The following is a 23,961-nucleotide window of genomic DNA, read 5'->3' as shown; positions in this document are numbered from 1 at the left end:
TTCTGTTCTATCCAAAAGTGTTTGGTGCAATTCAAAGTCTTGCACTAGGTCCAAGTCTATACATAGAGCTCAGTGAAACTGCTCCGCACTGACCTCTCTCTGTCAAAAGTCAGAGAATACAGTGACTAAAAACAGACTTCAGAGAGAGATAAGGATTCAGATTTCATCTCTACTATATAACAGCTGTGTACCTTTGTGCACAATCTTGTAACTTCCTGAGCTTTTTTTCAAAAGAGGCAATGCCACCTTTATGAAGATAAAAGGATAGTAAATATGTAAAGTTTCTGAGGCTTAAGTGCTCATGAAATGCTAGTTAATTCCTTAAATGTATTTTCCCATATTATCTAATGAGGTGTAATGAAAAGGGAATTATTTTTATTATTAAATAAATATTGTGAGGTCACATTCTGATTTGATGGGAAGTTTGGATGGTGTATACATGATGAAAAAATTACTTTTAGCACTATTAGGATGGAAAAGAGTTCTGACTAATTAGGTATACTAATTCTTTGTAGGGATCATGATTGGGGTTTTGAATGTGCTATAGAATAAAGGTAAGTATAGCAGGTTTAACCCCAAACCTTCCAGATGTTCACATTCTGGCATGGATTGCAAAGACATTCTTGATTTGCAGATATTCCTTGTGTACAGATGAATATAGACTTTCTTGACATAATAGGTAAAAAATTTACCCAGGTGTGATGTTGCACATCTGTAATTTCAACATTCAGGAGGAAGGTTGAGAGTTCAAAGGCCAGCTAGGTTTATACAGCAAGACCCGGTCTGAACAAGCAAACAAACACTCTTAAGCAACCTTAATAAAGCTACATGCCAAATCATAGGCTTTTTGTTGTAAATTAAGAGCTTGGACACAGTGGTATAAGTCTTTTTTCTTATCTTTATAGCATATAGAGTTGGAAAAAAGTGATACAGAATATATTTTAGAAAGCTTGTACCAGTTGGAAGATTTAATTAAAAATGAATGTTTTCATGCTTTACATTTCAGGACCAGTAGATGAGTACATGTTGCCATTTGAGGAGGAAATTGGCCAGCATCCATCACTTGAAGACATGCAGGAAGTTGTTGTGCATAAAAAAAAGAGGCCTGTTTTAAGAGATTATTGGCAGAAACATGCTGTAAGTCATGTAGTTAACTTTTCATTTGAAATTCCAATAAAATATCTTTTTGAGAATGATTTATTCTCTGCACATTTTGGTTCTGAGAGGAAGGTAATCTTCACACAGTTCTAAAGGGAGCAGCAGCCTTCAGGCTTTGTCTGTATACTCACTAGGAAGTTATAGAGCCTTATAAAGCTCTTAATTTTGCCTCAAAACTTCCTAGAAAAATGAGTGCCTGGCTCTGGAATCTATAGACAAATAGGCAGGCTTATTATGACCACCTTCTAGGATGATACCATTTTATTAAACATCATGTTGTCTACTCTCCTTGAGTTTGCTTTAATATTTTGATTTAGCTTAGAACATAAGTTCTTAAGAATAGTTTAGGCAGAAAATGGCATTGTGTAGTATTACATTGTTTTGGTCTAAATGTAACTAGAAAATGGATGAAGCTAGGTAGAGAATGCAAGGATGGCTCTTTCAATCTTATATTTAACTGTAAGATAAAATTCCTAATATTAACTAAGAAAATGATAACTATTTTTATATCACCCTCACTTGCTTTGGTTTTGAGTCCAGCACAAATAATAATGTGGACAGACATTTTTTGGAAAGAAATTCCTACTGTGAAGAAAGTGAAAATAGGTTCTGTTGTAGGGGAGGGTGAGGGTGAATATGGTCAAAGTAATTTATATATGTATGTATATATACATACACATATATGAAAAAATACCAGTGAACCTGGTGAATTGCTTTAGGATTAAAGGGAGCACAATAGAAAGGGGAGAGTTTGATCAGGACACATTTATATGCATAGATGGAAAGTCACAATTAAATCTTAGTTGTACTATGAAAAGTCAGTGTTGCAAAATAATGTCAAATTTTGATAACCTTGAAATTTCCTGGACCAAAAAATAGCAAAAGTAGCTTTTTCTTTATGATTTTTTTCCTCTTTCCTCAGGAAAATATTACTGTGGTATTGACAGTTTACTGTTTCTGTCTTCCTAGGGAATGGCAATGCTTTGTGAAACAATAGAAGAATGTTGGGATCACGATGCAGAAGCCAGGTTATCAGCTGGATGCGTAGGTGAAAGAATTACCCAGATGCAAAGACTAACAAATATTATTACCACAGAGGACATTGTAACAGTGGTCACAATGGTGACAAATGTTGACTTTCCTCCCAAAGAATCTAGTCTATGATGGTTGCACCATCCATATACACTGAGAAGTGGGACTGCGAACTGGAGCTGCTAAGCTGACAGGACTGCTTACAGTTTTATTTTCTGTGTGAAACAAGTAGGATGCCTCCTGGAAACTGAAGCCAAGCAGCCCTTTGTTGAAAAAGGCTCTGGGAGACTCATTGCATTGCTTGCAGCACAGATGTGAAGGACATGAGACTAAAAGTTGCAAACTCTATAAAGAAACTTTTGAAATAATGTACATGAAGAATGTGCCCTCTCCAAATCAAGGATCTTTTGGACCTGGCTAATCAAGTGTTTGAAAACTGACATCAGATTTCTTAATGTCTGTCAGAAGAAGACACTAATTCCTTAAATGAACTACTGTTATTTTTTTTTAAATCAGAAACTTTTCATTTCAGATTTTAAAAAAGGGTAAACTTGTTTTTATTGCATTTGCTGTTGTTGTTTCTATAAATGACTATTGTAATGCCAATATGACACAGCTTGTGAATGTCTAGTGTGCTGCTGTTCTGTGTACATAAACAGTTATCAAAGTGGGGTACATAAAGAGGCTTCCAAGCATTACTTTTAACCTCCCTCTCAACAAGGTATACCTCAGTTCCACGGTCGCTAAATTATAAAATTGAAAACACTACAAAATTTGAATAAATTAATCCATGTTTTATAACAAGCTATTTACAAATCCACTGTGTTATTTAAGACAAAAAAAGGTAAGCTATGCTTCGTGCCAAGAATAAGTGGCCATTTGTAAAGCAGTGTTTTAGCTTTTCTTGTGCTGGCTTTTAGGGGGAAAAATGTGCTGTTTTTTGAAATGGAAAAAAATTGAAATTTCTTCCTCTTCCCATACGTCAAAGCTTCATCTTATATTCAGGTCCCAAAATATTGCATACTTACTTAGGTTTTAAAATTGTTTTTTAAAGGTGTGCTGTGTTTGGGGAATATTTGAAAATTTAAAGCATGTTAAAAATTTTTTTAAGTGAGCTGTGACACTGGAAAGCTCTTCATTTTACTTTTTAAGATACTTTTTTTCTTATTTATATATGTGAAATTGTAATGTTTTTATTTTCATTAAACAGTGTGTGGGACATTATCACTGTTTTAGGAACACCTCAGGAAGTGTCATTACTCTGAATCCCTCACTGCTTTGAGATTTGTAATTTTATCACTATACTTCTGCTTGGTGCCATCTTGTCAGAGTAATATTTGATATCTGTGATCCATAAAGAATTATGATAAAGATATTAACCTTTAAGCACAGATTTCAGATGTTACTGCTTTAAAATAAATCAGGGATAACAAGTTGAACTTATGACTTAAAATATGCAATGACATTTAGAGGTAATCAATGATGATGTAGGTAACATAGCCTAGCATACTCCCCAAAATTGCTTTCACGACTAATTCTGACATTAAGTTAGGATAGCTCATGCCTTACCCTTGCTAAGAAATGGAATTGATGGTAGGCTGGTGCCAAAACCTATTTTTAAAACACTATGATTGGGTTCTTCCTCAGATTTACACAGGTCATAGAAAAAAAACATTAATTCCCTTTTTATGTAGAATAATCAGTACAGTCAGTATTACCCTATGTGTTTTTCTCATGTCAATATAAAATCCATACGTTTTCATAAATTTTTTTACATGTCACTATAATGAGCTCACTGTGAATGTGTTGTCTCCAAATGGTTATTTAAACACCAGTACACTACATTTTACATATAATATGCACTTAAATCTCTGGGAAGAAAAGTGACATTATTTATTAAAAAAAAAACCATTTAAATCAGCAGACTCTAAGCAGGAAGGGAAAGGAGAATATCATTTTTATCTGTGTGCCACACACTCTTCAAAATTGTGTTCTTCATGTATGTACTCAAGGTCTCATTGTATTAAAATTTTCCATTATAATGTTTACTACTTTCAGTTCAAAAAGCACTTGGCCTCTCAATTTCTTGATAACGGTTTGCTTCCATTTAGAAACTAATCAAGGGAAAAGATATGTGCGTATGAGAAAATTAGTAAGAGTCTAAAGACAAAATTTCTATCAATTGTAATCATCTTTTTAAAAGTTAAAAACAAAATAAGGGATATCATAATGTTTGGCTTAGGAGAATACTACAGATAAATTTTATTTACAATATACAATGTTTTGTCTTCGTGTTAGAGAAGTTTTTAGAAAATTTGGGTATTGTACTTAATTCTAATTTTAAAACTTGTATCTTTTTGAGAACCACATTAGTAGAAAAACTTTTATAAGCAGTAAAATAAGAATGTTCCAGTGACTACCTGTCCTTATCCTTAATCTTGTTAAAACTTTCTTTTGCAGGGCATTTTAGTGTTTGGTTTACAGTCAGTGCACAGTGGGCAAGATAACAACAACAACAAAAAATTCATGCTAAGGATATTAGAAAAAAGAAAAAGAATGAGAAAAAAACAGTTCTTTCTTTTGGGGCAAAACGAAACACCCCAATAACTTTTCCTCATGTGTATGGTGCTCCTCATGACTTGTCTTATACTTTGCCTTTCTGATACTGCTGCTCTAACTCTCATAGTCTTTACTTTGCCCGATCTCCCTTGTAAGAAATGTTTTATGATCAGCTGCCATAAGATGGTTATACAGTGTTTGACTTTATTTAAAGTCTATGCCCTGCACAGATCTTCTATGTATTATATGCCAGGAAGTTTTTTAGCATGTGATGTGATTCTTGTTTGAATGTTTATTACAGGTACCTTGTGAATCCCAGAACAGAGACTGTGCCTCACAATAATTGGTCCCATGAATTTCTACTCTTTCATGGTGATGTTTTGAAAGCATAATCAGTAAAACAAATCCAACACATTTGGAATTTAAAGATGGAATCATATGCCACGAAAAAAATGTATCTTCTCACCCCTAAGTAACATCCCGATTAGATAAAATACAGGTGGTTGGAGAAAAACCACTGGCCAAATGGTAATTTAGTGGAAAAGGTGTTTTTTTTTTTTTAAGCTTTTATCACAGGTCTTTTCCAGTTCTCTTTTTTACTTTAAAAGAAAATTACATTTTGGGAACATTTGGTATAAAGTGCATAAAATCATTTAAAAATTTATGGGCAAAATGATATAAGTAGCGTCTTGATTGACCATTATTTACCTCAGATATTCAACCAGCAGTACGTTTTTTATGCAGTCTCAACCCATTTCCTATTTGTTACCTCTCAAAATATAGGTAAGCAATTATTTTAGCTTTACTCTGTATTTCTTGTCAGTGTTTGGGCACAGATTGTTGTACTACTGTCAAATTGTACTTGCTATTTTTTTTTCTGCAAGTATTTAACAGAAAGCTTAAAAAAAATTAAAAAAAAATAAGAATTTTTCCCCAGACCCCACCTTGGAAAATTGTTAAATATTGTACAAATAAAATGTATGCTATTCCCAATCTATCCCCAAGTTAAATAAAAAAAAATGAAACACCATTTGCATATGCACTTGTTTTAAGCTATAATGTTCTTAAAGAGAATACGTTTTATAATTTACAGTGAGGCTTTTGCTTTGAGATTTACAAGAATTGGGGATATTGGGGAGAGCCTGGGTTGTTCACTAATTACAGCATTTCCATCCTTGTCTAGCAGATGGTGTTCCCACACATACACAGATGTATATATGTATTTATGTTAGGAATCTAGAGGGTCATTGGCATTGTTACAGTGTATGCCAGTGGATTCTTTTTCAGAATAAAGGTGAAAGAAAGGCAGAATTTAATTTCTGGTGTCATGTATATGCATATGAACAAGAGACCTTTTAAGCAAACGTTTGTTTTTGGTGTGCTACATAAAGAAACACTGAAATCATTAGCAATGAGATGCAAGAATAACATTTTACCCGTATGACCTTTGCTAATTTTTCATATTTGCTTTATCACTGTTTGATGTTTACCACAGTGACTGAAAATGAATACTCACCTTGCCTCTTAGTTTTTCTGTGTACTTGGTTGGTGATGTTCCTTTCACCTTGTATCTTAACTTAGTAATAATTGGCAATACTCAAATCGTTTTTAGGTTCTTCCCTTTAATACAGATGGCACTTCCCTATTAAGTTTTTAAGGCAAAATTACACCTCAAGTGTAGTTATTGACTTTAGATGTGGTAGTAACACCACCATATTAAGTGGCTTAATAGGTGCTAAAATGTGAAGATTATGGCCTGTAGCCATCACATAAGCTCTAACATTTAAACACATTGTTGATCCACAGAGTGAGACTTAGAGGGCTTGGCATTTTTTTGTGAAGGACTACGCAAAGAATTAGGTAATTACAGAAGCACTACTTTTAGGTACATATATTTTATATTCTAGTGTATATCGAAGTTTTTTGAAAGTAAAATTGCTCCTTAGAGCACTTACAATACCTGGGACCTTGTCTCTTGCTTAGGCCTGCTTCCATGTTGTGGAGTATATTTGCACTTTACTTTTACTTCAATACACCGATGTTTTTCTCATTAAGTAATGTGTTACTTTAAACTTAGTAAGAAGCCTATTGCTGAACTTTAATTTATAATAGCAGGGACTTTACTATTAGTCAAACCTGAGTTGAATCTCAGCATCTGTTGGTCACTCCTAACTTACACAGTTCTGGACATGACCATTATTGTGGTAGTGTCCTAATCTCTAACAGCACCTGAGATCCATCCGACTAATGACAGTTAAATTGATTATATATGTTGTCCCTATCCATTTGTAGTTTATAATCAAATACTTGAACTAATGAAGTCACTGACACTGAGTGCTTATTAAATTTCCTTTGAATTGATACCTGCCTTAGTTCATTGCTTCCTACTTCCCTCAGCTAACACTTCCAACCAACTCACATTATTTGTGTGACTTGTTTTCCAATAATAGAAGTTAAAAATGTTAAAAAGGCAAATTCAGATTCTAGAGTAGTTCCTAGAATCTTGTTTTAAAAAGATCCTAGAGGGAATTCTAAGGTAGACTACCACATTTTGAGAAATCTAGAAGAGATCTAGTCGTGCTTTTCTATACGATTATACTATAGCTAAATCGATCAAACTTTGAAGATCTAGATAGAATCCAAAATTTCCAATTTCCTACTGGAAAACATGCAGAAACAACAAACAGTACCCCTACCGAATCCAAAAGATAAAATAACTTACTGCACTTCAAATTTCACCATTTATATACTGCTTATGTTAAAGATTTGAAAAAAAAATAGGTATTCGGTTAAAATTAACTGTCAAATAAAACATATGATCCAGTTCCAAAACCAGTCACACTTTATTCATTTGAACTGCTACTACAGCACAATCAAAACCAATCACTGAAATTTTACAAATCACGTAACTGTTCATGATTCAAGGAACAGCCAACATGTACAACAAGTTTCCATAAATACAAATTGTTCATAAATATAAAAGAATGTATTAACATATTTTGTTAAAGGATAATAACTTACAGTTCTTTAGAGAACTTTGCCTGAAATGGCAAAACTGAAATCACTGGTTTTGTTTATAGCCAGCTTAGTGAAGATGTTGCCCACTGCCTGACATCTGTAGGACAATTGGGGTATTTCTGTAGGGCATTCATAATTTGAGTATTATCCAAAAGTAGCTTCATCAGCTGGTACTCTCTCTGTGAATTTACTGAAGTTCTTTCCATGGGCTTTATTAATTCTAATTGCTGTAAGTGTTCAAAAGCCTACAAGATTGAATAGGAGAAAAAAAGTTAACAAAAGTTAACCAGAAAACAGGGTCTTGGTCAGTGTACAACAGACTGCCAGAAAAGACCTAAAAAAGTTATGGTTTTTTTGTGATTGAAATCACAAAGAGGGGGTTCCTTGGGACCACAGAAAGAACTAAACAAAATCAAAACCCCAAACCCCCACACCAACTAAGTAACTAATCCCCCTCCAGTTTTACTCTCACACTCTCATGAATTGCATAAAAAAAATCATTATCAGCAAAGTGTCAAAGCAGTTCCCTGCCCCTGTAACACTGAATAGAAAGAAGGCGGATACTGAGTCCATCATATAGGTTAATTTCTAAACTCATTCTGTATCATGGTTTCTACTGCATTTTTGCTTTTCAATCTGAAGACTAAACTGGCCCTGTGTATACTAAGCATCTAATCTACTCTAAAACCTTTCTAGAGCAAAGGTTGTGTGGGTGTTTATCAGCAGTGGGACTTGAACTCGGTGACTCCTGCTCTCTTGCTTTTTCACTGAAGGCTAGTGCTGCTCTTCCACTTGAGCCACAGCACCACTTCTAACTTTTTTAATTGGATTTGTCTGTTTGGGCTGGCTTCTATCCTTTCTTGAACCTCAGATCTCAACTTGAGCTACTAGGATTGTAGCAGAAACCAGGCTAACACCGCATTTTTATTAACACAGCTCTCTCCTTGAATCTGGAAACGAGTGCTGTGGCTCAAATGCTAGATTTGAGCAAAAGAACTCAGGGACAGCACCTTAGCCCAGTTCACATGCCATCACTGAATCTGATGAGACTTTGTGATTAGCTAGGCTACTGAAATATACATATGAATTGTTTCTACTTTAACGTTTTGCTGTGTAAAGTTTAACACAATCGTAACAAAAAGTGAAGCAGAAAAGCCCTCTGCAATAATCTACATAATAGCAGAGTAATAAGGGCTATGAGAGTGGGTAAGTGGGTAAGTTTTTCTGTGTATATCTTACACACTTGTATCACAGACCTTTACTGTTTTGCTTCTTCCTACTTTTACTCTTAAGGATATCATCTTTTAATACTGCTGGTAGCTGTGTTATTAAGGAATAACAAAAAAATCCCCATTAAATTACAATGCATTAACCACTAAGTATATTACTAAATTAGATTCCTGGACACTGTATTCTTACAGGAGATTATGAAAATCCACAGGAATATATTCAATAAAATTCTGATGAAAACAGGAAAAGCCACCATTCACTTATGTAAATGAGAAAATACTGGAGGCTACAGGTACCTAGTGAGGTCTTTCTAGGTAACAAAATACACCATTATTTAAAAATATACAAGTGAATAGTTGGAAATTAGTCACAAGAATTGAAATGCTAGGTATCCTATACACTTCCATGACTTGCACAATTCATGACAGTTCCAGATGGGAAAAATAACAACCTCCAGTAGGCTAAAGGCTTTCCATGCTGCTCTGAAGAAACAGCAATGTTCTGTATCTACTTTAAAAATAGTTCAAGAAACTATAGCTGGTAGGACCTTATATAAGGAACACCAAAATATTTTTAAGTCTTCTGATTAAAACAAAACATAAGCCAGTAGGGAGGGAGTGACTACATATGTATCTAACCTTACCTATTTTGGGAGGCTGAACTAGGGAGGGTGTAAGGCAAGTTGGCCAATGGAAAGCCCTCTCTCCTCAGGGCTATCTGCAGTGGTGCATGCCTGTCATTCTAGCTTTGTGGGAAGCATCAGTGGGCAAGCCTGGTTTGTTGTGAAGTTAGACTATTTCAAGGGATAGTGATATAGCTCAGTTGTAGAGCACCTAACTGGCAAATACAGGACTTGGGAATTCAAACCCTACCCAGTACTGCCAAAAAAGGAAAATAAACTTGAGAAGGGTACTGTCAATAGTAGGCAAACAAATATTCCAAATGTGTGATGCAATTTTTAATTTTAACTAATTTTCACTGAATTTAAATTCAATGTTTAGATACCTAATTTTCTAGTTGAACTAAATATGTTAGCAATAATTTCAAAATGTGGTATTTATCCTTTGAGCCGTTAAGTTTAATGACTGTAAAGAACTACTTCTAAAAGTTTAGTAAAGTAGAATTAGTTATATTTGTCAACATGTACCAAAATTATTTTTAATTTACTATGTTTAATAGCTGTACAAAGGAGGTGCCACTTAAACAGTTTATGAATCCAATGCATACTTGCCAGGGTCACTCCAACATTCCCATCCTCTTTCCTTAATTTTGTGATATGGACAATGACCTCTTGACTCCATGCTCCCTCTTGTTTCCCTCTTCAATCGCCTATCCCTAATCCCATGATTCCTTGCATGTACTTATTTCCTGGTGGTGATTTTGCTGAGCTCTGACCTAGTCTTTCTAAAAAATTATACTATTTGAGTTTTCCATAGTCTATTATACTTAAGTTAATCATTTATAACTATTTGCATACCGTCTAATGTTACTTATGGTAATGCCAAAGTTAAAAGATATAATACAAAGAAAATATGAAAATACTTCCAACAATTTTCTACTTGACTAGATTTTTTGATATATGCAGTTAAAGATATTTTCAGTTATTTTCTTTCAAAATTTCCTGATTATTATAAAATCTAAAACTGCAATATAGTTCACATTTTCCAATAGACTATGTTTACCTAAATGAAAGCTCTTGTGCTTGAAATGCATGCCTCCTATAATTAAAATTTTTTCTTTCTTTTTTTAAAAGACTAAATTCTGGGCCTTTCATGTATTACAGAAATTAATATTTTGTGTCTTCCACAGTTCAAAAAAAAGGTTCATATTTGCTTGGTCCTTTGAAGTTCTATAATATTTACTTTTACAGTAGTTCATTTCCCTTAGGTAAAAGAGCATTATGTTCACTTCTTAGAAATTCAGTCTCAAAGAAGTTGCACAATCTAGCCAAAACTTCACAGGCTAAACTCATATAGTCTAACTCAAGATCCCAGCACTGGTTTTATACAATACTCCAAGGTTTAAGTGGAATAATTAAAATTTTTTCTAAGGCCTAATTGGTTAATGAGATTTAGTCAACAAGTCTGTTACTAGTTCTTTACATTTTTGTCTCCTCCCACTGGTGAGATTACAAAGACAATTCTTAGATGGAAAAGGATAAAGGATAGTAAGTGTATAATTTACACGAACAATTCCTTTGCAGGATACAAATGTTACCAGACAGCAGAGGGCAGTATAACACCACAAACTGACATATTTGTCTTGAAAAATTCCTATTCTAAATGTCTTGTTAAAAACATACAAAAGTGAAACCCTTACCTGTACAATTAATTTTAAAATATACTCTTCTGAAGAAAAAAAACATAAAAGCCTAAATCTTACCTTCATTACAACAGGTTTCTCAAAATTATAAACAGAATGGGCCTTTCTTTGAACAAATTTCTGAAATTCTGGAGAAGAAGCAATGACATTAGTACCCTGAAGCAAGAAGCAAGTTAAAGTCAGAAATTAGCATTTATGATCTTACCATTATACACCATTTGAAAATTAAAAGGCTCCTCTTCATATATGTCATTTAAATGTTTCATTGCTATTATAAGGCAGATTTCCAAGACTGATAAACCTAGAGGAACAGGAAGATGGACTATGAGTATACATCATGATATAAGATTGATATAACTGGCCTTTAAAAAGCAAATATAGTGAAAGATTATGGTTTTGAGAAGCTGAGATCAAGATTCCTGTATTTAACTGTTTCGGTCATCATTTAGTCACTTAACCTTTAGTTTTTCAAATCCATAAAATAAGAATCTTTTAAAAAGTTAGATGTCACAAGGATTAGAGACATTATCAAGAACTCAGAACTCACTTTATGGCCCACCATGAAAAACAAATAGAAACTGCAAATATTGTATGACTTTAACTCATACAGGGCTAACTGGCATTTATTCACAAAATCCCTAAGCATCTGGAAATCATAAAAAGCTATCTTTTTTCTGATGAAAAAATTATTTATTATACCTTTTGAATTCCAAAATTATTCATCATTCTCTGAATTTCAAGGGACAGTGAATAGGAACATATGACTATGAAAACCAGTGAATGCTTCTCTCTCTCTTTTTTTTTTGCCAGTTCTGGGGCTTGACCTCGGGGCCTGAGCACTGTCCTTTGACTTTCTCAAGGCTAGAGCTTTACCGCTTGAGCCACAGTATCTCTCTGGCTTTTTCTATGCATGTGGTACTGAGAAATTGAACTCGGGTCTTTATTCATGCTAGGCAAGCATTAATCTACTACTAGGCCAAACTCCTAATCGCACTGAATGCTTTTCAATAGCACTTAATACAGTGTGAACGAACAGCAGCAGATTATTATCTGGATCCCAAGTTCAGTGGAAAGCACTGTCAAGTTTCACTTTGAAATGAGAGTAACAGTAATACTAATATGTAAAGTACTGATTAAAGCCTATATGTACATAGATGTATTCTGTATATATAAAGAACCATACGTAATAGTGAATAGAATTTTGACCATAGAATTTCTCACCATGTACAATATTTGCTTTAGAATCCATGCTACACAGCTGGTTTGCTTCCATCAGATCGGCTGAAGTTATAAGTGGGTGTGATACTGTTATTCGATGTAAAGCCAGCATCTTAAAAAAATGTAAATTAGAAGAATTGGAAAGCTTAGTAAAATTTAATTTGTGTATTCTTATATGAGATTAATAATAATGCATTGGGAAAAATACTCTCAAATTTAGTTCTCTTAAAATATAGTATTTCACTTTGTAACCTGGTATACTATATATACATGTTTATTTGAAATAGGGAAGGGGGAAAACAAGATGACTGGGAGGGGATGGGAGGAGGGAAAGGGGGACAAAAACATGAGAAGGGGTATCAAGGTTCGAGAAGTAATGTACCCATTACCTCTAACAGTAATCCCTCTATACATTATCCTGACAATAAAAAACAATTTAAAAAATATAGTATTTCTGAGCTGGGCACCAGTGGCTCAGACCTGTAATCCTAGCTACTCAGAAGGCTGCGATTTGAGAATCATGGTTTGAAGTCAGCCAGGACAGGAAAGTCTGTGAGACTCTTATCCAATTAACTTCCAGAACACCAGAAGTGGCACTGTAGCTCAAGTGATAAGAGTGCTAGCCTTGAAGCAAAGAACTCAGGGACAGTATTCAGGCTTCAATTTCGAGCCTCAGAAAATATATTTTCCCCCCAACACAAATAAGACAGGAAATTGAAAGTAAAAATACAAATTAAAACTCAGACCTACACCAACAATGATCTGTATCTTAATTCTCACCATCCAAACAACCAGTGAAAGCTAGTGACATAGTTATTGTTATTGGACAAAAATAAAAAATAAAGCAGGCCAATTTATAGCAAGAGAAAGAACTATTTGAAAGGTGAATATATAGCTCATGCACTTTTGTTTTTCCCAAATGAACACAGCACCTGAACTAATGTACCCATGTTTCTGTTTTATTTGTTTTCTCTTAAGTTAAATTTATTTAGGGTTAGCAGATAAAATACATATAACATCAAGTTAAATTTTAACTTCAGATGTGCGTTAGTTGAACAGAAGAGATTGGCAGTGCTTGTACTTCATTCTTCTAATGGGTACCTTAGGCTATCAGTAGCTTTATCAGCCCTTCTTTTGCCTTTTTCTTACAAAATATCCTTTTTTCTTTCTTTCCTTTTTTTTGTGGGTCATGGGGCGTGAACTCTGGGCCTGGCACTGTCCCTGAGCTCTTCAGCTCAAGGCTACTGTCCTCTTTAACCAGTTTTCTAGTGGTTAATTGGAGATAAGAGTCTCAAGGTCTTTAGTGCCTGGGCTGGCTTTGAACCAGGATCCTCATAACTCAGCCTCCAGAGTAACTAGGATTACAGGCACGAGCTACTGTGCTTGGCTACAAGATCTTATATGAAATCTAAAATAGTTCTCACAAAAGTGTTTGTTACTAAGGTTGTTGGTTACTAAGGACGGAGAAGGACTGACCAAGGAATACAGAATTGCAGTTAAATAGAATATGGAGTAAGTAAAGATAATAACATACACATTTCAAAAAGCTAAAAGAGCCAGGCACTGGTGGCTCATGTCTGTAATCCTAGCTACTTAAGATGCTGGGATCCGGGGACTGCACTTTGAAGCCAGTCCCACTAAGAAATCAAGAGAAAAGCACTCTTATTTTCAGTTACCACGAAAAAACTGGAAGTGAAGTTCTGGCTTAATTGGGGAGCACTAGCCTTGAGCAAGAAAACTCTAGAACAGTGACACCCCAGCCTCTGAATTCAAGGCCAGGACTGGACCAACCCCAAAAAGAAAAAAAAAATTTTTGGAAAAATTTGAAAATGGAATGAAGATGTTTGAGGAGATACATAGGTATAACCTGATTTTAAAATTACAAAAGAGTATTTATCAAAATATCACAAAAATCTAAAGTAGAAGACAGACAGAAATAGATTGCCATGTTCATATTAGCTTTCAATATAATATACTGTTTCTCTAGATGGTATGTCTTTTCAATGTTACATTTAAATGAATTTCCCTAATATCATTTATTTATTTAGTTGAATATCTTGATTTCTTCTGATTCTGGTCATCTTTTTGTAGTATCTTAACTGAATTTCTTGCCAATTCAATTTCCCATCAGATCCTAAATCAGACAAAGCAACAAGAGAGCTTGCTCTCCCCTCTACCATCTTTATGATAAAAAGAAACAAAGCCAATTAGTGAGGAAATGAAGTCAGATAGATAATAACACAAGGAAATTAAATTATTCTCTACATGTATCCAAAGAAGTTAAAGCCAGAAAGTAAACTGAAAAAAATAAAGTTTCCTTGCCAGTCTCTTTTCAATGTTTAAAAAGACAAATTAGACAATAAGGCAGGGACTTTCAAATCTGCCAACTCCTTAGAGATACAAGAAAGAGATTAATCTAAGTGCCTTTTCTTTTGAAATAGCAAAAAAATCCAGGAATTATTCAAGGGTTAGGACACATCCAGAAAAAAGAAGCCCGGGGGATTACCAATATTTTGGGTAGGCCTCACTCATCAAACCACTAATTAGGACTTGCTAGGTAAAAAGATCAAGTGAACTGCTGCCAGAGACTAATGCCACTAATTCTGTCTACTTAGGAGGCAGAGATCTGGGGATCTCAGTTGTAGCCAGCTGGGGCAGAAAAGTCTCCTTGAGTCTCTTATCTCCAATGAACCAAGCAAAATTGGTGGTGGAGCTATGGCTCAAGTGGTAGAGCCTTGAGCACATAGAGGCTCAGGGAAAGCCCAGGGCCTGAGGATCAAGCACTAAACCAAAAAAAAAAAAAAAAAAAAAGAAAGAAAAATTGTATTTATCCAGCTTAAAATGGTATAAAAACAACAGTCAAAAAATGCACTTTTAAGTCACTTTATTATATTTCTCTTCTTTCTTTCTGCATACTTTAACTCTGGTATACTAAAATAGATCCTTGCTAAAATTTAAAGATAAAAATACAAACCAAGAGCATGTGTAATGACCGCAGGTTTTTGCTGACATTGAATTGTTTCTGTAGAACTTCTTGCACACTTCTATCTTCTGAGAGTTGCTAAGAAAAATAAAAGCATATTACTTGGGACAAGTCTTACAATGAATGAACTGAATAGTTATTTATTCATTATCAAAAAGAATGAAAACAATAACTTAAGGAAGACTGTAATTCAATATCCAAATAAAATTTTATGCCTCACTGGTGGTATACTTTATTACCTAGTATTTACACATTAAATAAAATCAATAAATTAAATTTGTAGAAAAAATATCAAATTAATAGTCAATTAATTTTCTCTTTCTTTCATATATTTTTATTGTAATTAACAGAAGGGTTACATTATATTCGCCAGATAGAAGGTGCATTACTTCACATACATTGATACCCTTTCTCATATCTTGGTCCCCATTTCCCTCCCCCCCACCTCTACCCCTCATCTTGTTCTCCCCCCTTCCCTCTCCAATTTCAAATAACCAAATACAAATATATCCAATATATCAGATAACAAAGTGAGATACTGTAACAATATGGGATAACCAAGGGACAGCAAAAGAGATGAGAAATAACATAGTACATTAAGGACAACAATCACTCATTATATGGCTTTTTTTTCTATATCCTAGAGGTCCTTTCATTTAGCGTCATACTGTATGGCCTTATGTATCTAGGTTTTGCTCTATTGCAAATCTCTGCTGGGAGAGCCCAAGGTTTCTACTGATTATGATAAATGAGGGAAACCATTGAGCCTATGTTTCCTTTGAGTCTGGCTTACTTCACTTAATATGATTTTTTCTAAGTCTTTCCACTTCCTAACAAATGGGGCGATGTCATTCTGACAGCAGCATAGAATTCCATTGTGTACAAATACCACATCTTGTTGATCCACTCATCTACTGAGGGACATCTGGGTTGGTTCCATATCTTTGCTATGGTAAATAGTGCTGCAATGAACATTGTTGTGCTGGTGGATTTAGTATGTCCTTGTTTCTGGACTGTTGGGTAAATGCCAAGTAGTAGAATTGCTGGGTCATAGGCGAGCTCTATGTTTAGTCTTTTGAGGGACTGCCACACTGCTTTCATAGTGGTTGAACTAGTTTGCACTCCCACCAACAGTGTAGTAGTGATCCCTCCTGGCCACATCCCCTCCAGCATCTGCTGTTATTAGTTTTCCTGATCCTGGCCATTCTAACTGGAGTGAGGTGGAATCTTAGTGTTGTTTTGATTTGCATTTCTTTTATGGCCAAGATGTCGAGCTTTTCTTCATGTGTCTATCGGCCATTTTTATTTCTTTTTCAAAGAAGACTCTCTTTAAGTCTTTGGCCCATCTTTTAATGGGATGGTTGTTTTTTTGGAGATTAGTTTTGGAGTGATTCAATTTTTTGGGGTGTTGATATATTTTAGATATGAGGCCTTTGTCCGTTGTAGAATAAAAAAATATCAAATTAATAGTCAATTTTCTTATCCTTTTAAGTTAATTTCAATGTTGCCAGGCACTGGTGGTTCAGAAAAGTAATCCTAGATACTCAGGAGGCTGAAATCTGGGGATCATAGTTAAGGGCCAGCCCAGACACAAAAGTCTATGAAACTCTTATCTCTAACCACTACAGATCAGAAGTAGAGCTGTGGCTCAAGTGGCTGAGTGTCAGCCCTTAGTGAAAAAGCTAAGGGACAACACATAAGCCCTGAATATTGATGCAATAACTAAATATTTTTAATATTCCCTCTAGCCCTAAATTTCCAATTTAATAAGGAAAGATAGTCCTAACAGTGGTATGCAAAATTGAGGAACATGGCTGAGAGCACAGCCTAGTGGTAGATTGCTTCCCTAGCACGCATGAAGCCCTGGGTGCGATTCCTTTGTACCACATACATGGAAAAAGGCTGAAGTGATACAACGCTGGCCTTGAGAACTGGCCTTGGGAAAGCCCAAGGACAGTATTTAGGTTCTGAGTTCAAGCCCTAGGACAGGCAAAAAAAAAAAAAAAAATAAGCAGAATAAAATATAAGAGTGGGTAGACTGAGAACATTTACACAGTACATCGCCTAACAGACAAAGATGAAATGCTCTAAGTATGGGAACAGAACAAGTAAAATAGGTGGTCATAGTATACTGACAAAAAAGTAAGTAGTCTGGCTGGGTCCTGGGGCTCACGCCTGTAATCCTACTACTCAGGAGGCTGATATCTGAGAATCAAGATTCAAAGCCAGCCTGGCCACAAAAGGACCCGAGATTCTTATTTCCAATTAACCCCTAGAAAATGGGAAGTGGGCTTGGCTCAAGGGTAGGATGGTAGCCTTGAGCTCAGGAGCTCAGGGACAGAGCCAGACTGAGTTCAAGCTCCATGACCCATCAAAAAACAAAACAAAGAAAAGCAAAAAAAAAAAAAAACCTAAGTAGTCTGATATCCTTTAAGTTTCAAGTATTTTGAGAAAAGTGGCTTAGTGGTAGAGTTGTTTGGCTAGCATGCATGAAGCCTTGGGTTGGATTCCTGTATCATATAAACAAAAGAAAAAGTCAGAAGTGATGATGTGGCAAGTGGTAGAATGCTAGCAATGAGCAAAAGAAGCCCAGGGACTGTGCCCAGGACCTGAGTTCAAGCCTTAGGACTGCTAAAAAAAATTAAAAATAAATTCCACAGGGATTTTTCCTATATTGTCATACTGGAATAGGGTAACTCTGCTTACTTGTTGCCTCATTTGAGGTAAATCTGAAATAAATATTTAAATATTTCACAGTGGAATTACAGCTAATTCTCTTCACAGTTACCCCCAAAAATTTCAGTTGGGTTCTTGAACCAAGATGGAATTTAACAATTAAAAACCTAATGAGAAAAGTTATTTTTTAGTGACTCACATCTAGGTTATACAGATTTTGCATAAAATCAGTAATACAGAAAAAAAAGAGTGTTTCAAATGAATGAGATTTGAAGTCAGAAATAAATCAGAAAGGTATGATGGCAAGGAAAGGCTAAGCAATTATACATTTATAATCTTTGAAATTGTAGCTTTACAATTCTTTACAAAAACATGTGTATGAGACTCATAGACTTCCAGCATGGGCTTGCTTCCCACAGCGAGACTCAAATCTCAGCATTCTGAATAGCTAGGATTACAGGTTTGAGCCACTGGCACCTGTTTTTCAGTTACTTTAAAACAAGAAAACAAATATATGATCTGCATTTATGCAGTTGACACAACATTAGAAACTTCATGTTAACTTACACTTTTGAATCTGTAATTTACTGCTTTAAATCATATAACAAGACACATACATTCAATTAACATTACTGCCTTTGACTTACCTGAATATTCTCATTCCACTTCTCTGCAAAAAGTTTATCTGGAAATTCTACAGGTAGAGATAACTGTTCTTTAAAAATTTGAACATATTGTGGAAAACCAAATGAATTCATTAAGTGTATCTGCCGATGAGAAAATCGTGACTTCACTCTTTTTTCTAAGAGCTCCAGGATATCCTTAAAAGCAAATCAAAATGTCTATAAGATGCATGTTTATAAAACATTATGCCAACGTTAGAACTGTAAGTAAACTAATGTATATATTCATTAATGTTGCTAGGATTACAGTTGTTACAGCTAGAAATTGTTTTTAATACTCAATTTGAGCTGTTACAGCAAATGTTATAGGAAGTCAATTCAATATTCCACTAGAACCAAGGGAAATGACTGAAAAACAGTATGTGTTCTTCAAAAAAAATCAAGTATATTTGCCATATGACCTAGTATCTGCTTCTGAGAATATATCCAAAGATAATGAAATACACATATTAAGAGATATGTGCATGTCTACATTATCATTACAACACTATTCACAAAAGCTGAGAGATCAGCCAATGTGCCAATCAATAGATAAAATATGGTACGCAAACAACACCCAATAGATTATTGTCCATAAAGGACAACATCCAAGCAGCTGGAACAAAGTAGACAGAACTAGAGGGCATGTTAAATATGTCAAAAACAGAAAGACAAATTTCAAGTTATCTCACACATTAAAAACTAAACAAATATGGCTGAAAGTATAATAGTGATAACTAGAGACTAAAATTGGGACAGGTGTACAGAGTGGGTGTACAGAGTGGGTGGGAAAGAGTGGGCAGATTAAATCAATGTGTACTTTTCATATATATGCAAATATGACACTCAAATTCTTCAAAAAATTTAAAGCAATGAAATGACATTCACAGAAAAGTGCAAATACAAGCAATATTCATATCTTTAACATGTAAATAATCCAAATGCCTACCAACTGATGAATGAACAAATTATGGTATATCTATATAATGTAATATTCAGTGATGAAAGGAAAGAACTGTTACATACTATGCAGATACACAAAAATCCTCTATGAAATGAAAGAAACAGCAAAAATGCATATGAATTTAATGAAAAAGGAGATTCTGGTCTAAATAATGATTTTCTATAATAATTTTTTAGAAAGAACGGCTGTACTGAAGCTGAGCGTGGTGGCTCACACCTGTAATCCTACCTATGCAGGAGGCTGAGATCTGGGGATTGTGGTTCAAGCCAGCCTGGGCACAAAAGACTGAGAATCTTTCTCCAATTAACTGGAAGTAGGGCTGTGGCAAAAGGGGTAGGGCAAACAGACTTGAGCTCAGGGCCAGTAACCAGGCCCAGAGTTCAAGCCCTATGACACCCCCTTTTAGCCCCCACCCCTCCAAAAGGAAAGGCTGTACTGAAATCTGAAAACATACAAACTTAATTATACTAAAATGAAGTTAAGAAACTATGACACAGAAGTAAGTATTTTCCTTTTTTTCCTTAGGTGGTATTGGAGTTTGAAGTGAAGGAGTTCCATTTGCGAAGAAAGTGCCACTGATCAATTATTTGGTCTTTTACTGAGTCAATATATTAGCCACTAACATTTCTACTCAAAGGAAAATTTTTGTTGTTTGGTTTCTGTTTTAATTTTTATGCAGAAAGCTTCCTAATTTAGCCTTGTGTTAAACTATTACTTTTGGCAAGTGAAAATAAAAAAAGTACATGGTCAAGATGGCTTATTCAACACGAAACTGTACTAGAAAGTATTGAAGAACAACTTCATAAAAATTTTCACTTTTCTAAAAAGAATTATAAAAATAATAAACAAATCTAACATGTCTACCAGAAATAGAAAGAAAGATAGAAGAAAGCTGTAGAAACATGACGGCTTGAGTGTGAGAATCAAAGTCACAATTAAACATCAGGTTTCTGTGATTCAGGAAGGAAGTTCACACTATAAAAGTAAGAATAAAAGTATGAAGTCTGGCAAAGCACAGGGTTCAACAGGTACAAAGCCTTTGAAAGTGATGTAAGAATGAGGCTAAGAGTATGGATGAAATCATTCTAAAATCCCCCAAAGAAAAATCAAGCCACAGTGTTGCTGCTGCTTGACACAATCTCACCTATTTCTGAAGCTGTATGTATACTTAGTAAGTCGGGACTGAGTTTCAAAATATGAGAAGAAACTTAACCTTTTTATTGGTTAATGTAGAAATCAGAAATATTTGCAGTTCTCTTTTTTTCCTATAGTAATTCCACTGGAAAGACTATTTTTTATGAATTGTGAAAAGTAGCATTAATACAACAGGCACCGGTAAAACAAAATTTTCAAAATGCTAAATAAGTAAAAAGAGAATACGTAGGCAACCAAATTTGAATTTTCTACACACAATATTAATTTTTACAAAAGACTTACCAATCTACATGTAAGACCAATAACTGCTACTGGAGTCTGTGCTGACTGAGAAATGTCAAAAAGATTATAAAGGAGAGTTTGGTTTTTATGATGAACAAAAAGATCAAATTCATCTAATATGAAGATTACTGGACAACTGCTAATCCGGTCACCTATAATAAATTGAGAACTTTACATTAATACATTATCATATTCTTCCTATTCCCACAGTATGTAAGACATTTAAGTTTTAAGAATTCAATAAATATACATTGATAACTTATTTCCGGTTAGGACACTTACTGATGATCCAATAGGGAAAAATAATTACAGTTCAGAAATAGTCTCTATTCCCTCAAGTACTTTATTTATTTATTTTTTTGCCAGTCCTGGGCTTGAGCTCAGGGCCTGAGCACTGTCCTTGGACTTTCTCAAGGCTAGAGCTCTACCACTTGAGCCTCAGCACCACTTCCAACTTTTTTCTATGTATGTGGTACCGAGGAATCGAAATCGGGTCTTCATGCATGCTAGGCAAGCACTTTAACCACTAGGCCAAACTCCCGGTCCCCCCTCAAGTACTTTAAAGTGAAGTTACTTAGCCATAAGTTTGTTGATTAAAAAGAAAAGAAACAAATCGTTTAAATGACTGCAGGCTTGTTTATAAGCGAACAAAAAATTAAAAGGTAAAAAAGAAAAATCAATAGACCTAAGGACCTATGTAAGAAAGGATTCTATTCAATGTAACAGCTCTATTTTTTTTTTTTTTTGGTCAGTCCTAGGCCCTGAGTTCAGGCACTGTCCTTGAGCTTCATCAAGGTTAAGAGTTCTACTACTTGAGCCACAGCACCATTTTTGGCTTTTTCTATGTATGTGGTACCGAGGAATTGAACATGGGTCTTTGTGCGTGTTAAGCAAGCACTCTACCTTTAGGCTACACACCCAGTTCTGTAACTTTCTATTTTAAAACACATATCAAAATAAATTCCAACCAAATCAAATTACTTATCACCAAATAAAAAATGTATGTATGAAATATATACATTGGTGAAGGCCTCCATAATCTGAGTGAGAAAAAATATTCTAGATAAATTTTAACTATGTTAAAACATTTTAAACTTCTATTGAGCCTAATGTCCAAGCAAATCTGAAAGGAAATTAAAACAGAATTTCCATAATCAAATGAGATAAATATTTTCAAAATTAGGTCTTCAATAATAGGAAATACATACAACAAGATATCAACGTTCAACGAAAGTATGAAATAATAAGCACCACTCACAGAACTGATCATTAAACACCATTATGCAAATTAAACTGACAAGATTAAACTTTCAGATAGCCAAACATGAAAGTAATTGTGAAGTCTCAAAAATCACTCTCATATGTTTCCAAGTTTTTTAATATTAATTCTTACCAATATGATACCTTTTAACTAGAATCTTACCCATGACAACTCATCCCAGGAAATTTTTCTTCTTGATCATAAAAAACTAAACAAAAGCTTCTAACGTGATTAAAAATTATACCATCGGGCTGAGAGTTTTGCCTAGTCGTAGAGTGCTTGCCTAGCATGCCTGGGTTCGATTCCTGGGTACCACATACATAGAAAAAAGAAAGCCAGAAGTGGTGCTGAGGCTCAAGTGGTAGAGCTTTAGCCTTGAGAAAGTCCAAGGACAGTGCTCAGGCCCTGAGCTCAAGCCCAGGACTGGCAAAAAAAAAAAAAAAAAAAAAAAAAAAAAATTATAGCATCATTATGAAACAGCATACAGCATATAATAAACCATAAAAAGAATGTGGATAGAAAATTAGTAAATATAGAAATAGGGTAGAATTATTTTGTTCTTTTTGTTTTTTGAGAGATGATCTTGCTATGTATAGCCCAGATCAGCTTAAAACTTTGCTTCTGCTTCCCAATAAAAGGGTCTGTGACACTATTCCTAGGTTCCATTTTATTCTAGTCAATTTTTATCTATGTCTGTCTATCTATCCATCCATCCTACCTACCTACCTAATCTATCCATCTAGATGTATGTGTATACATCTATGAATATATAAATGTACATATGTATGTACATATATATCTATCTGTATGCATCTTTATCTATCTATCCTCTATCCAATCTACCTACGTGAATGATATGTAACAGGTGAATAACCATAAAGAAAACAAAGTGGGAAAATTACTATTAAGTATTGTGAGTAGTGATCATTTGTCTCTTTTATATTCTTGCATATTATTTATTTCTTGTGAAAATGTGTATTATTTTCTTAGGGGAGACTAAAGTTAACAATAAGTAAAATAGGAAAGTAAAAGGGAGTGAGACTGATCAGAATACATTGTAAACATGTATGGAGATGTCATAATAACTACTCTCCCAACTACCATCTCATAAAACTAATTATGCTGATAAAAATTAAAGTGATGAAAGGATCTGTTGGATTGAAATACATTGTATATATATATATGTATATGTATATATGTATATATAGAAATGCCATAATGAGACTCTCCATGTACAACTAGTACATGCTTATAAGAAAGCTAATTAAAAAAACATCTATTGCTACTGTCAAATTTTTAAAAATATTCAAAATATCTACCTTTTCTTAGAGCATCCAGAAGAAATGAAAGGTTTTCCGCGAAGCTTCCCTAAATAACAAAAAAGAAAACAATGACAGATGTTTAGTACAATAAATAGCAGCACTTATCTTAGATTTTTATA

The 23,961-nt window shown here is 34.4% G+C and overlaps 2 protein-coding genes across 6 annotated transcripts in view; one reads left to right on the top strand and one right to left on the bottom strand.

Annotated features, from left to right (window-relative positions):
- The window catches only part of Acvr2a (activin A receptor type 2A), a 94,815-nt gene extending 88,739 nt beyond the window's left edge, over positions 1-6,076 (top strand). For both annotated transcript variants that reach the window (XM_090342864.1, XM_090342863.1), the window contains 2 exons: positions 1,007-1,137; positions 2,128-6,076. In XM_090342864.1, coding sequence (XP_090198990.1) covers positions 1,007-1,137; positions 2,128-2,322 — 326 coding nt within the window. In that variant the 3' untranslated portion in view covers positions 2,323-6,076. The remainder of the gene's footprint in view (positions 1-1,006; positions 1,138-2,127) is intronic.
- Positions 6,077-7,568: 1,492 nt separating this feature from the next.
- The window catches only part of Orc4 (origin recognition complex subunit 4), a 42,459-nt gene continuing 26,066 nt past the window's right edge, over positions 7,569-23,961 (bottom strand). For all 4 annotated transcript variants that reach the window (XM_090342859.1, XM_090342860.1, XM_090342861.1 and 1 more), the window contains 8 exons: positions 23,840-23,888; positions 21,260-21,411; positions 18,844-19,017; positions 15,512-15,598; positions 12,541-12,649; positions 11,525-11,620; positions 11,380-11,447; positions 7,569-8,012 (listed from right to left, as the gene is read on the bottom strand). In XM_090342859.1, the coding sequence (XP_090198985.1) occupies positions 7,824-8,012; positions 11,380-11,447; positions 11,525-11,620; positions 12,541-12,649; positions 15,512-15,598; positions 18,844-19,017; positions 21,260-21,411; positions 23,840-23,888 (924 nt within the window). In that variant the 3' untranslated portion in view covers positions 7,569-7,823. The remainder of the gene's footprint in view (positions 8,013-11,379; positions 11,448-11,524; positions 11,621-12,540; positions 12,650-15,511; positions 15,599-18,843; positions 19,018-21,259; positions 21,412-23,839; positions 23,889-23,961) is intronic.

This window comes from Megascapheus bottae, chromosome 12 (assembly GCF_031878675.1).
Source record: "Megascapheus bottae isolate mThoBot1 chromosome 12, mThoBot2.hap1, whole genome shotgun sequence".
NCBI classification, from domain to species: domain Eukaryota; kingdom Metazoa; phylum Chordata; class Mammalia; order Rodentia; family Geomyidae; genus Megascapheus; species Megascapheus bottae.
Note: the sequence above shows the minus strand (reverse complement) of the source record. Positions and strands in the feature narration are given on the sequence as shown.